General features: G+C 33.8%; 1 protein-coding gene and 1 pseudogene across 2 annotated transcripts in view; one reads left to right on the top strand and one right to left on the bottom strand.

Annotated features, from left to right (window-relative positions):
* The window catches only part of BAZ1B (bromodomain adjacent to zinc finger domain 1B), an 85,419-nt gene that overhangs the window by 29,941 nt on the left and 40,145 nt on the right, over positions 1–15,333 (top strand). For both annotated transcript variants that reach the window (XM_077140928.1, XM_077140929.1), the window contains exons 3-6: positions 3,456–3,600; positions 6,872–7,073; positions 8,159–8,280; positions 11,183–11,380. In XM_077140928.1, the coding sequence (XP_076997043.1) occupies positions 3,456–3,600; positions 6,872–7,073; positions 8,159–8,280; positions 11,183–11,380 (667 nt within the window). The remainder of the gene's footprint in view (positions 1–3,455; positions 3,601–6,871; positions 7,074–8,158; positions 8,281–11,182; positions 11,381–15,333) is intronic.
* Positions 9,141–9,495, bottom strand: LOC143667778 (cytochrome c pseudogene; annotated as a pseudogene).

Here is a 15,333-nt window from a genome sequence, read left to right as displayed (position 1 = left end):
CGCTTTCTTCTTGAAAAGTCATAAAGCACATTAGCATATTAAAGATTTTTAGTAGACCTGTGTTCTAGTTTGGTAGCTGTCAGAATACAATATACCAGAAATTGAATGGCTTTTCAAAAGGGAAATTCAATAAGCTGTAAGGTTTATAGTTCTGAGGCTGAGAAAATGACCCAATTAAAGCAAGTCTGTAGACATGTCCAAGCTAAGGCATCCAGGGAAAGATACCTGATTCAAGAAGGCTGATGAAGTTCATCTCTCTATTGGAAAGGCACATGGTGAACACAGTTGGGGTTTCTCACTCATCTGGAAAGGCATGTGGCAAACACGGCGTCGTCTGCTAGCTTTCTGTCCTGGCTTCCTGTTTCATGAAGCTCCCTGGGAGGTGTTTTCCTCCTTCATTCCTTCCTCATCTCCAAAGGTCCCTGACTGGTGGACTCTGCATCTTGTGGCTGTGTCGTTCTCTGTTCTCAAAATCTCCTGGCTTTCTCTCTTGTTGTTCTCTCTGAACCTCCCGCATTCTCCAAATTGTTAACTCTTTTTTAGGATTCCAGTAAACTAATCAAGACCCACCTAGAATGGGTGGAGACACGTCTCCACCTAATCCAGTTTAACAACCACTCTTTTTTTTTCTTTTTAAATTTATTTTATTTATTAAGCATACCAGCATACAAACATAAACATTCTTAGCATATGATCATTCCATTTTACATATATAATCAGTAATTCACAATATCATCACATAGTTTATTCATCATCATGATCATTTCTTAGAACTTGATGATCATTTGCATCAATTCAGAAAAAGAAAACAAAAAAATTCATAAATACCATACCCCTTATCCCCCCTTTCATTGATCACTAGCATTTCAATCTAGTAAATTTATTTTGACTTTGTTTCCCCTACTATCTATTTATTTTTAATCCATATGTTTTACTCATCTCTCCATAAGGTAGATGAAAGAAGCATTAGACACAAGGTTTTCACAGTCACACAGTCACATTGTGAAAGTTATATCATTATACAATCATCTTCAAGAAGCATGGCTACTGAAACACAGCTCTACATTTTCAGGCAGTTCCCTCCAGCCTCTCCATTACACCTTAACTAAAAAGGTGATATCTATTTAATGCATAAGAATAACCTCTAGGATAACCTCTCGACTCAGTTTGTAATCTGTTAGCCACTGACATTTTATTTTGTCTCATTTCTCTTTTCCCCCTTTCAGTTGAGAAGGTTTTCTCAATTCCTTGGTGCTGAGTCCCAGTTTATTCTAGGATTTCTGTGCCAAGTTGCCAGGAAGGTCCCCACCCCTGGGTGTCATGTCCCATGTAGAGAGGGGGAGGGCAGTGAGTTTGCTTGTGTTGGCTGGAGAGAGAGGCCACATCTGAGCAACAAAAGAGGTTCACTTTGGGGGTTAAGTCAGTTTTAGGTAGACTTAGCTTATCCTTTGTGGGGATAAGTTTCATATGAATGAACCCCAAGATTAGGGGCTCAGCCTGTTGCTTTGGTTGTCCCTACTGCTTGTGAGAATATCAAGAATTCTCCACGTGGGAAAGTTGAATTTTCCCCTTTTCTTACCATTCCCCCAAGGGGACTTTGAAAATACTTCTTTATTCACTGTTCAAATCACTCTGGGATTTATCAGGGCATCACTCTGGACAAACCTACAAAATCTCATGCCCTACTCAAGTTCCATATACTTAAGGGTGTTCAATTAAGCTGTGTGCATAAGTTATATTGGGAAATGCACTAGTCAAAATATAAATTTTTTTTTAATATAAATTTTAACAACCACTCTTGATTGAGTCACATCTCCAGGGGGGATAATCTAATTAAAGTTTCTGGCATACAATACTGAATAGGAATTAGAAGAAATGGCTGCCTTTACAAAATAGGATTAGGATTAAAACATGGCTTTTTTAGAGTACATACATCCTTTCAAACTGGCACAACCTGCAGTAAAGAAATTTTAGCTTGTTTTTTAGTCTAGTGGGTTTCAAACTTATTTGACTTCAGAATCCATTACATTGGAGGGAAGTTCTGCAAAACACAGTTAGGAAATGTTTACATGATTTGAGAACCAACTGCGTATATGGAGTGATAGGAATCATTGAAAAAGGTAGGTTTTAAATTTTTTATTCAAAGCAGAAATGATTTTTTTTCTGACTATAAAAGTAACACATACTTGTTATAAAAATGTAAACACAGATTTAGTAAAAGACCCTGTACATCATTGCCTAACCTACTTCCCCCCCAAAAAAAATAACTGCAGACTATGATGTTTTAAGCCTGAGTATGTGGGCAGCTTAATGGAAAGAGAGAGTGAATTTATGGGGACCAGGTATAATTTAGGGAATTGAGGAAGTCTGAGGATATCCTGGAAGGGTGATTAAGTTGGGAAGGAGGACAATGGGAAGAAGACAAAAGTAAATCTTAAATTAGGGAGATTAATAGGGTATGATTGGTGACTAAAGATAACTCAGTAGGTTAATTGTGAATATGTTAGGAGATTTTAAATCTAGCAGGTATCAATTGGAGGGACATTTGTGGTTATTAACAGCACAGGGAGTGACTGAGAATATTTCCTCACATATCATATGGTAAACCTAATACTGGCATTTGTGTGAATGCTCTCATGCCTGTTTTCTGCCCTTCCCTCACCTCCTTCCAATAGGTATTAAACTATCTGGGCAAAATTAGATAATCTAACAACTGTCCATTTAGGTTGCTTATCATTTTCTGCTACCATAAAGAATCCAGCTGTGAATATCTTTGTTTACTTATGACCTTTTTGATAAATATTGCCAAATTGCTTTCCAAAAGGATTGAAACAGGCTTTCACTTATGTGTGGCAGTCACTCTGCACTGTTCTTTTGTTCACATTGGGTGTGGTAATTAAAACAAATTTTTTTGCTAGTTTAGTTAGATAAACTAGTTGTACTTAGTTTAATATGAGAAAATAAGTGAAAAGGGGTACTTCATTGTTTCACTTTGCAGAAACTTTGTAGTTAAAGGCATGGTTCCAGCCAACATGTTAATTCTTTCTGATTTATCTTCCTTCTCTGTAGAATGGAAACTCTATCAGGCACCTCACAAGATACTGTGAGAACTAAATGAGGACTACATGAAAGCATTTATTAACTGAAACATTACACAAATAAAATCAAGTTATGTTTGCCTAACCAAAAAATGAACAAGGGGCATGAATATAAATAGTTCACACCTAAAAAGAGAAACTCATACTGGGAAGAACAAACTAATGGGAAAATTCAACCGTACTAGTGATGCAGTTTCAACTTACGGATGAGAAGATTAAGCTGGGTAGATCAGTATCGCAAATTTTTGTATTCTCTGGTACCTTACATAAAATTGTTACATAAATGTTTGATTTGACCTGAATTAAGTTTGTAAGTTTTTCTGTATTTCGTTAGTAACTAATAACGTTTTTACTTAGTTTGAAGGAGGAGTTTCCTGCTTGGTATGAGAAACTTGTTCTGGAAATGGTTCATCATAATACAGCCTCCTTAGAGAAGCTGGTAGATACTGCTTGGTTGGAGATCATGACCAAATATGCTGTGGGAGAAGAGTGTGACTTTGAGGTAAACCTATTTTTGTGTGTGATTTTACTCACTAACCATATGTCAGGGTTGGCGCTTTGTAAGCAGATGGCATAATTGAATTGAGTTTAATAAAGGGGGTATTGACAGCAGTCTGGTCACAGTTGTGGAAAACTAACAAGGAAAGGTTAAATATTCCAGGGCAATCAACAATGGAGAGATATTACTATTTCTGCACCCTAAGGGGACACTGGAACCCAGAAAGAATAGGCAGAAGTAGTTGGAGAAGAATACTTTGAGATATAATCAACCTACTAGTTAGGGGAATAAATACCTCAGTCACACTGTTTTCCGACCCTCTAATTTTCTGCTGATGCTTCCCATGTGCTAAACTCAACTTGAATATAGAGAGTAAGGGATCCTTTTGAATATAGTCCATCCAGGTCCACCTGCCCAAGCACAGACCAAGATAGAGAAGAATGGAGGTGAATTTGGAGTGGCAAAAGGAAGATATTCTGTGCACACGTGCAAGATGGAGGAGGAAATGTTTGAGGAAGGGAAAAAGAGATAATAGCGAGCTATGTATATCTCTAAACATATAAAAAGCTGTTTAAATTTGTTAGTAATCCAGAAAATGAAATCAGTTTTAAACACATCCATATCAAGAAAACGTCAAGATAATACCAAGTTTTGACAAGAATCTTCTGCTGATTGTAGTGTAAATAGCACAACTACTTTGTTTAAACAAACACTGACATTACTGAATATAATTTAATTTGCATAAGTCCTTTGGGCAAGGAATTTTTTTTTTTTTGACCAAGGATTTTATTCTTAAGTATTTACCCCTTAATATTGTCCCAAGAGATACATATAAGACTATTCCTAGCAGTATCCGTCTTATCCCAAACTGGAAATAATCCAAGTGCCCATCAGCATACAAAAGGATAAATAAATTGTTACGTCGTGGAATACCCTATGGCATAAAAAATGAATACTCCAAAAGAAGGAAGTCACAGAAGAATATAGTGTGGTTCCATTTATTTCAGTCTCAAAACAGGCAAAACTATTGTATAGAAATGCATACTTACGTAGTAAAACTGATAGAGGACAACAAGGAGATGATTAATATACACATGTAACTCAGAACAGTTGTTACCTGGGGAGAAAGGATAGGCACATTAGGAACTTCTAAGTTACTGCTAATGTTCAGTTCTTAAACCTGCGTGGTGGACACACGGGTATTCATTTTATTATTCATTAAACTATGTTTTACATTCATTATATGTTAGACAAAATATGTGATGTCTGTTGGAAGGGTACCTCAAACATTGCCTTAAGTGCTATATTCACTTTATTCCAGATGTTTATTGATGACCTATTATGTAGAGGACCAGTTTGACAATTAAGTTGACAAATTCCTGAAAAGAATCAAACTAACAAGACTCATTCGAGAAGAAACAGAAACCTTCATAGCCCTTTCTCTATAAATAAATTGAGTCTCTTTAGTGAGTTTTAATAGTTAAAAATCTTCCCACAAAGAAAATTCCAGGCTCAGATATCTTCACTGCTAAATTCTAAACATTTAAGGAAGAAATAATATCAATTCTATACAAACTTTTGTAGAAAGTAAGAGAGGAAGAAATACCTTGCAACTCATTTTATGATGCTGGTATTGCCCTGATACCAAAATCATACAACTGTGTTACAAAAAACAACAAAGCTTCAGACCAGTATCCCTCATGAACATAGATGTAAAGATCCTAAACAAAATTTCAGTAAGTGCAGTCCATATTAAAAGAATAATACATCATGGGCAAAGGGTGTTTATCCCAGGAATGAAAGATTGATTTAGCATTCATAAATCAGTGTAATTCTCCATATTAGCAATAAAGAAAACTCAGTAGTCTCATAAAAAACATTCGACAAAATCAGAATCAGTTCCTATAAAAATTTTCAGCTAACTGAATAGAAAGAAACTTCTTCAACCTGATTAAGGGCATCTACAAAGTAACCTCTAGCTAACATCATTTCTAGTGGTAAAAGACAGAATGCTTGCACCTAAGACAAGGATGTCTGCTCTTCCCACTCTACTTAACATTGTACTAGAGGTTCTACTCACTGCATTATGTCAAGAAAAAGAAATAAAAGGCATCTAAATTGGAAAGAAAAGTAAAACTGTCTTTATCTGTCGACTATATGGTTGTCTATGTAGAAAATCATGGAGTCCACCAAAAAATTACTAGAATTAATTATTGAGTTTTAGCAAGGAGGCAGGATATAAAGTCAATATACAAAAGCCAGGTAATTTTGTGTGCTAGCAACTAACAGTTGGAAATTGAGATTTAAAAAATCAGTATCATTTATAATTAGCATAAAAATATGAAATAATTAAGCATAAATGTGACAAAAGTGTAAGACCTGTACGCTAAAAATCATTGAACATTGCTGAGAAATTTAAAGAAGACCTTAACTATGTAGAGATATACCTTGTTCATGGATCAGAAAAGATGTCAGTTTTCCCCAAAATGATCTGTAGATTCAGCAAAATTCTAATAATATCCTAACAGCTGATTTTGTAGAAATTGCTAAGGTGATTGTAAAATTCATTTAGAAATGTAAAGAACCTAGCCAAAACAACTAGCCAAAACCTTTTTTCACAGCTTTGAGAAAGAACAACAAAGTTAGCAGTCTAACACTATCTTATTTCAAGGCTTACTTCAGAGCTTCAATAATCAAGACAGTCATATGTAGGGAGGAAAAAAAAAAAAGGAAAAAATAATCAACACAGTATGAAATTGGCATAAAGATAGACAGATCAGTGTAAATAGAAGGTCCAGAATTAGACCCCTCCGTGTATGTATGTATATATGTGTGGTTTTTTAAAATAGAGGTACAAGAATGATTCATCTGAGAAGGGATAATCTTGTCAATAAGTAGTTCTTGTAACGATGTGATATACATATTTGCAGGGTTTTTTTTTTTTTTTGAAGAAAATTATGGAGCTGATTTTTACACATACTTCAGTCTGACTGCTGTGCAGTAATTACCCTCTACAGTATACCCAATACCAATATGTACATTGGTACATATGTGAATTATGAATTGGATTGTAATTATTTTATTTTCTAATAAGTCATATTTGAATTTATAACTCAGAAATCAAATTGGAAAAAAACGATTGTATCTGGCTGTTTAAGAGTTTTAGTGAACTTTTATTAGGCGAGGCGGAATGTATATTGAATCAAATATACCTTCACTGTAGCCTTGCATCTGTTCCTATTTACTATGTCTGAATTTTCTGTCTCCTTTATAGGTTGGAAAGGAAAAAATGCTGAAGGTGAAGATTGTAAAGATTCATCCTTTGGAGAAAGTAGTTGAAGAGGCCACTGAGAAGAAATCTGATGGTACCTGTGATTCTCCATCCAGTGATAAAGAAAATTCCAGTCAAATCGCTCAGGACCATCAGAAGAAGGAGACCATTGTAAAAGAGGACGAAGGAAGGAGAGAGAGTATTAGTATGTATGATGCTAGCTTTCTATAGTGAGTTACAAGACCCTGTTTATTTTGTTATACATAAATCTTTTAGAGTTCTCTGGCAACTAAATTTGTATTTAGGTTTTGTAGCTAGAAATGATTTTGTTCATTTATGATATGGAAGACAACTAAAAAATCCACAGTGTCAACCAAGACTTCAGTCTCCCTAAAACTATTAAGATAGGAAGTTGTTCCTTTAGTTGCTTAGAAATCTATGTGAACATTCCTAGCTACTCAAGAGGGCAAAGAAAGTCTGCTTTCTTTTTCTCTTAACGTTGAAAATATGTACATATGTGTGGAAGGCGGTTACTTGGCTACTGACCCTCCATCTACCCAGTCTCAATGGCAGAGACCTGGGAAACCTTTAACATTCCCACATCTAGTTGGTCAAAATTCCTCTTGACTACTCTGTCTTTCCTTCTACATTCCAGTTAAATTTAGATGTTTAGGTTTGCACCTTCTAATTTCCTTCAGTCTCACTTTCTCCTTTTATTCATCTTCTAACTGCTAAACGTGTTACGTTCTTTTTCTAAATTTTTTCACACTAGTGATCTTTCCAAAATGCACATTTAATTACTTATTCCAAAATCATTCTTAGGCTTCCCAGTGCCCACGGGACAAATTCTGTTCTTCTTAAATAGTATTCAGGGCCCTTTATCACTGCCCCTGCTTACCTTTTCAGACTGATTTTTTATATGTCATATTCACCCATAACTCATTATAATCTCTGAACAAGTCATATCCTTTCAATACTTTCCAGCCCTGACTGCCTTTCAGACTGTTAGGTATTTCTTCTCTTTGCTTTCATAGTATTCTTCTGTACCAAACTTTATTATAATATTTACCACTTAGTATTATTATTTACTTGTTGATTTCCCTCATAGACTTTAGGTCTTTGAGGTTTATGGTTAATATAAACTTTGAGGACTTTGTAGTTAATCTTTGTACCCCAGTACCCGGTACCTGGTGCAGAATAGGGGTTAAGTAAAATTATTATGAATGAATGAATAAATAGAATGAAAAGAACTGTTTTTCCACTAATTTTCTTTTGTATTGATTTGATTAGATGACAGGGCACGCAGATCTCCACGAAAACTTCCCACTTCCCTAAAAAAAGGAGAGAGAAAATGGGCTCCTCCAAAATTTCTGCCTCACAAATATGATGTGAAACTGCAAAATGAAGATAAGGTTGGTTAGCATTTTACACTAAACCTCTTATGTGTGGTTAATGTTGTTTAAGAAAATATCATAAGGTTAGTGTTCTTGGAAAAAATGTGCTATTGAATATAAATGAATGCTTTTTCTACAACAAATTCTGAGTTTACTGTTAGTAATTATGACTAAGTTAAATTTTCTTTCCTAGGAAATTAAATGCATTTCCTTTTTTATGGGAATCGCTACAATAATAAGAGTAATTTACTTTTTTTTTTTTTTTTTGAGACGTGTTTAGCATTTTTTATTGGGTATTATACATGAACCATACCAAAATGCCTTTTGTTAATTAAAAGGCAACATTTCAGATGTTAAGATTCAAGGAGTTTTAACTGGATTGGTACAGTTAAGACCATGAAGATAAAGCGGGCATAGCTACCTTATTTTCAGCACCTGCCTTTAAATAGGCTGAGGAACACCAAATGAAATCCAGGTGACTCATGCTCTGTTCTATGAGATGTTGAAGGGATTTACCTAGTATTCAAATATATTCATAAAACCAGTTATATAAATCTAAATATAAAACCGATCTCATAGATGATGACTTGGAATTCACCATCTCTGTGAAAAGTTGAACATTACTGATTCAACCTAGCCTCAAGTCCAATTTTATCTTTAAAAAGAGGAAAAAGAGAGAGCGCTTGCCAAACCAGAATTACCATCAGAATTTAAAAAGTTTGATCATATTCATTTAATTATAAGCTAATCTTATTAATTTAGGACTGTGCATCAAAAATATACTATAAGCCATTCATGATCTGAATTCTGGTGTATCAGATTAATTTAAATATGAAACATGTAAAAAAGTCACAAAACATCTGTTTTATAATAAATAATTAGTGGCCAACTATTAACTCATTAGTTGCTTTTTTGATATAAGCCATCAAGTCTGCCCTTTTTGCCTTCTTCTTAATCTGAGCAAAGATCATTTTTGGTCCAGGGATATACTTCTTGGGATTCTCCAAATACTCTAACAGTGTCTCCTCTTCCCAAGTGATATCCTTCTTCTTGTTGGCATCTGTGTAGAGAATCCAGGGGTCTGACCTGTCTTCTGCCCAAAGAGACGATGCAGATTTGGCCCAGGCTTGTGCTTGCCTCCCTTTTCCACGATGTGGCACTGGGCACACTTTTGAACAAAAATTTTCTTGCCTTTCTCAACATCACCCATTTTGAATTTGCTCTCTCCTAGCATACAATATGAAGGTCCCCGTTCAGAAACTGGACGTCCTGCTCTCTAGTCATTTACAGTTAAACTTCAAATAAGAATGTTTACAGTGGTTATGGACTTCCTGAGGAAATATCGCTTCTCAATTAAAGTAAAACTACTTTTAATATAATTAAACCCAAAAGTTGAGTCAACTCTGCATCAGTGCTTTTATAAGAAATTTGTGGTGTTACTAACTTACAATAATAAATACCCTTAAAGTAATTTAGTACTATCTTTTATTGATTCTGAGATGTTCATTTTTTATATTTTTATATGTCTTGAATCAGTATATATCTTAATATCAGTTGGTAAGCATTTTTTCTTAGTGGTACATAGAAGCAATGTGTCATTTCGTGCAAGTACTCATACCATCCGTATGTGTGGAATCTTAGATCCTGTAAACTGAAAAGGGTGCAGTGAAGAACTGGGTGTGAAAGGCAGCTGCACATTTGTCATCATATAGTAACTGTTTTATAAATGAAACGGCCAAGGCCTGTAAAGTTTAATAACTACCAAAGTTTCTAATCTAGTAATATTGGGATTGAGAAGGATCGTAACCCAGATCTTTTGCCGTTGAGGATACTGTTTTTTTCCCTACCTGTCAACATTGGCGAGCTTTATCCTATTTTGACTCTTTTTTTTTTTTTTTTTTTTTTTAGTTTTTGTTATTTTTTTAAACATGGGCAGGCACCAGGAATCAAACCCAGGTCTCCAGCACGGCAGGAGAGAATTCTGCCACTGAGCCACCATCGCACCACCCTTGACTCATTTGTTTTATACTTAGTGATCTGGAGATGTGGTTGGATCATTAGAAATTTACTGGGAATCCATTAGGATTTTTTATCCAATTGAAAATGGGATGTTATTAAATACAGTTTGTCACCAAATTTCTCGTCTCCTGTTTCAGCAAGAAAGTCTCAGTCATTTCCTTAATTGTCATTAGTATTATTTTAGTTTTGCTCATGCATAGTAAATATTAGTCTTGGGAAGATAGGAAATACAAATAAGAAAAAAATTATCTCTGATCCTACATCAAAGATGATAAATGGTGAATATAAATGCAGTTAATAATGGTTAGCTCTAGAGTGGCTTTTAAAGTAGAAGTATTCTATGCATATTATTTTGTAACTTACTTTTTTCATTTACTGTAGACATCTGCAGTACTAAACTTTCCAAAGGAATGTTCTCAGATTGTAGTGTGTTTGATAGGCACTAAAGAAGCTTATTGAAAATGTAAATTCCCAGGCTTTACCCCCAGAGATTCTTCTGATATAGTTAAGTTTGGGATGAGGCCCAAGAATCTGCGTTTTAATTGCACCCTAGATGATTCTGATAAGTATGTTCTGACTGAAATATCGTTTTGGTTTTCATGTTTGCCTATCATTCTGTTAATGTGGATGGATAAAGTTTAATTTTAAAGTCAATCCCTTATTGATAGATCTTTAGGTAATTCCCCACTCCATCCCCCCTTTTTTCCTTTTTATAAGTGGTTGGTGGTTGATTTGACCTCTAACTCCCTAAGATAAATTCTTCCAAGAAGAATTGCTGGTTCAAAGGGTATGTGTATTTTTAGGACTTTGATACATATGACAGATTGCTTAGCGATATCTTTAAATTGATATTTTATCTCTGAACATTATTGTGTTTTTTCTTCTGTATTTGTTAACCTAGATCATCAGCAATGTACCAGCAGACAGCTTGATTCGTACAGAGCGTCCACCAAACAAAGAGATACTTCGATACTTCATACGACATAATGCATTACGGGCTGGTACTGGTGAAAATGCACCTTGGGTGGTAGAAGATGAATTGGTTAAGAAATATTCCCTACCTAGCAAGTTCAGTGACTTTTTACTTGATCCATACAAGGTAAGATTATCACTAATGCGTGGCATAGAGCTTATTAGATGAGTTTATTTTCTTTGGTAGCTCTGATACGATTAGATTTATAATGGATTTTGAGCTCTTAACATAGGAAGTCAGTCCAGAATTTGTCAGATATTTCTGTTTGGTATAGTTTGCAATGTGGGGTTGGTAGAGGAGAGCTCACCTGAATATTTCCCCAGTTCAGTTTATTTTGTACTATGCTCGCATAATTAAAAACAAACAAGCAAACGATATACGTATGCTTTTCTGCCTCAGATCCTTTTTGGAATGAGGTATTGTATAATTAAAAAATTTTGTGAATCGTTTCCTAAAAGTGAAAACTAATTTTGTATGCTAGATAAGATGATTAAATAAACTGGCAGCCTTCAAAAAAGCTTGAGATGAGTATTATTTTATATAGTAGCTTAATAGAAAGTCTAACTTTTCTCTCTTGATAACTGCTTTCTTTTTTCTTTTAAATCATCTCATTTGCACTTCAGAACATTCTTGTGCAGTTACATGAATGGTACATATATTAATCCTGTTTTCCAGATGGGGAAACTGAGATCTAATCTAATTAGAAACAATAAGAAGTAGATGACCAAAAGTCAAGACATTGGGCCTAGGATTTCTGATTTTCTCTTCCATCTCTGGGTCATTCCAATAAGATTCTTTTTTTTAATTTAGCTTTTGAGGGTATTCATTATTCTTTTATTGATAAATTTACTTATTATTATAATGACTATGATTTTCATCTTGGTTTCTGGGCCAGAATGGGTCCAGGAGAGGGCTATTGATCCATTAAAACTGAGTCAGACTTCTAAAATTTCTTTTTTTTCTCTCCATCTCTTTAAACTGTGGAAAAATATGGAAACATGAAATTCTAACAAAATTACCTGTTATCTCAGATTAATTTTGCTGGCAAAAGTACATTAAAAAATAATTTTCAAGTAATAAGGACCTCCAAACAGTTTAGCTTTTAGCAGGTTTTCTTATTCTATGCTAGCAAGATAAAGCATTATCTTCCATTACACCCTTTAAATTTTTACTATTTGCTAAAAAAAATTGAGGAATTTGTTGGCATTTTCTAGGTCATATTATTTAACTTATTTATGGAAATACAGTAAATCAAAGTTTTTTCTTAAATATTGTATGTATATAAGAAGAAATTTTAGTTTCTTGTCATTTCATCACCATGGAGTTTTGGAACCATGATAAAGCTTTCTGCTATTATCTTAACTATATGAAAACCCCATACAGAAAATCATCTCTGAATGTTTAAGACTTACAGATCACTTGAATCCTTAAATATTTTTCCACTTTTTAAATGTTAAAGCTCTTGGTTGTGTATTTTATTTTATTTTTTTAATTTTTTTTTGGGGGGGGTGCATGGTCTGGGAATTGAATCCGTGGGCATTCTGACCACTGAATTAACTGTGCACCTTCTTGTCTGTATATTTTAGATGAATAGCTCAAGCATGTGAATTACATGAAAGACTGAGTATCATTAATGAGTAAAAGGTCTTAGGAGTTTGTTGGAACATAAAAGCTGATCCAGGTTTTTTTTTTTTTTTGGATATAGATTCTTTATAGAAGTGAAAGACTAGAATTCTAAGAACTTACATCAGTGTTTAAATTTGAACTTAATTATTTTAAAACTTTAAGTTGATGAAATTTGGCTCTGATACAGATAAAGAATAGGAAATGCAAGCTTATTTAGACTAAACTGCTGTAATTAGGAAGTCATTCTACCCAGTGGGAGCAATTGAGACATGTAAAATACCATCTCCAAAATAAAGACCACATACTCCTTTATGTATTTCCCTTCCTTAAATTATTTCTTATTCCCCAATATTATTTCACACATCAATGATTATCTCCTGTTTTGCATTTATAGTATTTTCTTTTTTGTAAAATTAATTTTCTTAAAGGATTTTTGGCATCTCAGCCAGGGGTAGACTATTGTACAGAGCACAGATGAGTAGTCCCTAAAACAATGCTCTCAGTTCTTTCCTCATCTAAAGAAAATTTTAATGCTTTGAGAATTAAAGTTGATCACATATGCTCTGCCCATCTCAATGTGTTTAATGGCAATAAGTTTAAAAACATTTTTTCTCTCTTGACCTCCTCTTTGGTTTTTGTAGAATTTAATGTTTAATAGGATGCTGAATACACTTACTGTAGAAAGATAAGACACATGGATTGGGAAAGCAAGTTCTGGACAGTAGTTTTAAGAAAGGACTGATGGGGAGAGTTTAGGTGAAATAGAAGACAATTATTTAGAGACAGAGAAATTTTGGAGTGTTAGCTGACTAGGGTGACAATGAGAGGATGTGTTCGTGATCTAATTTCACCTCTTTCTAGATTATAAAATACTTGAGAATAAGGGCTGTTTTACTCGTTTATCTTGTGATATTTAGCGTAGTACCTTGCATATAGTAGATGTCTATTCAGAAACCATTTTCTTAAGTTCCATTAGAAGTTTTATTGAAGAGAAAAAATGCTACTGGCTGTTGGGTATAGGGATAGCATAATTTTTTATGGCCCTAGTCACTTGGAGAAACGATTACCAAGGCTATTGGATGATAAAATAATGGTTATCTAAGATGAAATCAGCCATCATAAAAAGTTACTTATTTCCCTCTTATAATAATACATTGCAGTCCTAGTATTTCATGAATCTTAGACTGTTTGGATTCATATTTTGGACTGGTAAATGCTAGTAAGGAAGTTTTTACATAAAGATGTAACAAAAAAATAACACTTTTAAAGACATTGGGAATCCTGAAACAATTTGGACTAATTTAATATGTTTTTAGTACATTTTTAAAACAACTTACTTTGAAGTAATTTTATACAGAAAAGTTGACAAAATAGTATAATTTCCTTGCAACTTTCAACTGTTACTTAAATGTTAACATTTGTTTTCTCATTTTTCTCTCTTTACACACGTATTTTAGTCTGTGCTATTTTGAATTAGTTGTAAGATAGGTTGTCTTTAATTCTTTATTGTGTATTTACTAAAAACAAGGATATTTTCTAATGTAACTGTAGTACAATTATTAAAATCAGGAAATTAATGTTGAAACAATATTATCTTGTCTATAGATGTTACTGAGATTTTGTCCATTGTACCAACAATGTCCGTTTAGCCCCCAAAATATTTGTTTTGATTTTTAACCTTTTGATCCAGGATCCATTATGATTTCACATGTTGAGTTTGACAGGTCTCTTTAGTTTCTTTTAATCTGGAAAGGTTCCTTAGATTTGTTTGTCTTTAAACACCTTGGCATTTTTAAGATTACAAGCCAACTTTTTTTTTAACTCTCTTCAATTTGGGTTTGTTTGCTTCCTCATTATATTATATTCAGGTTATAAATTTTTGGTAGAAATTGGAATTGACGTATTTTTTTCTCAGTGGAGACACATGATGGAATTTAGTTTCGTTGCTAGTGACATTTTTAAATGTTGTTTCTTACCTGTCTTAATAATTGACATTTCAAGTCAGTGTTCATAGTAGTAAGATTTTTCTTGAAATACATTTTGATTCTAAAGACTTTTCTTTTTATGAATTAGATGTGAAAGAAGCACTTTAAGAATTACATAATAGTTTAAAAAATAATACTCATTTCCAGAGCACCTCAAAAATATTTTTGGTAACAGATATATCTCACACAATTGCAGATAATGATCTCCATCAAATCTGTAACATGGAGCCTTGAGTGATTGAGAAGAGTGAAATAAGAATCAGAATATAAATTGCCAAAGTTTTCTAATTTAGGATTCTTGTGGTTTAGACTATATTGCTTAAATCCAACTTATCTGAGTGAGCTACTACATACAGAGTTACTTCATTTTTATGTCATTTATTAAGAAACATGACTTCCTTTAGGTAGGTATTTGTAGTGGTGGTATGTTTCAGGTGGAAGGGAACAAATGTAGAATTGTTTTTCCTT

This window comes from Tamandua tetradactyla, chromosome 23, assembly GCF_023851605.1.
Source record: "Tamandua tetradactyla isolate mTamTet1 chromosome 23, mTamTet1.pri, whole genome shotgun sequence".
In the NCBI taxonomy this organism is placed as follows: Eukaryota; Metazoa; Chordata; class Mammalia; order Pilosa; family Myrmecophagidae; genus Tamandua; species Tamandua tetradactyla.
This window is presented reverse-complemented; position numbering and strand designations above follow the sequence as displayed.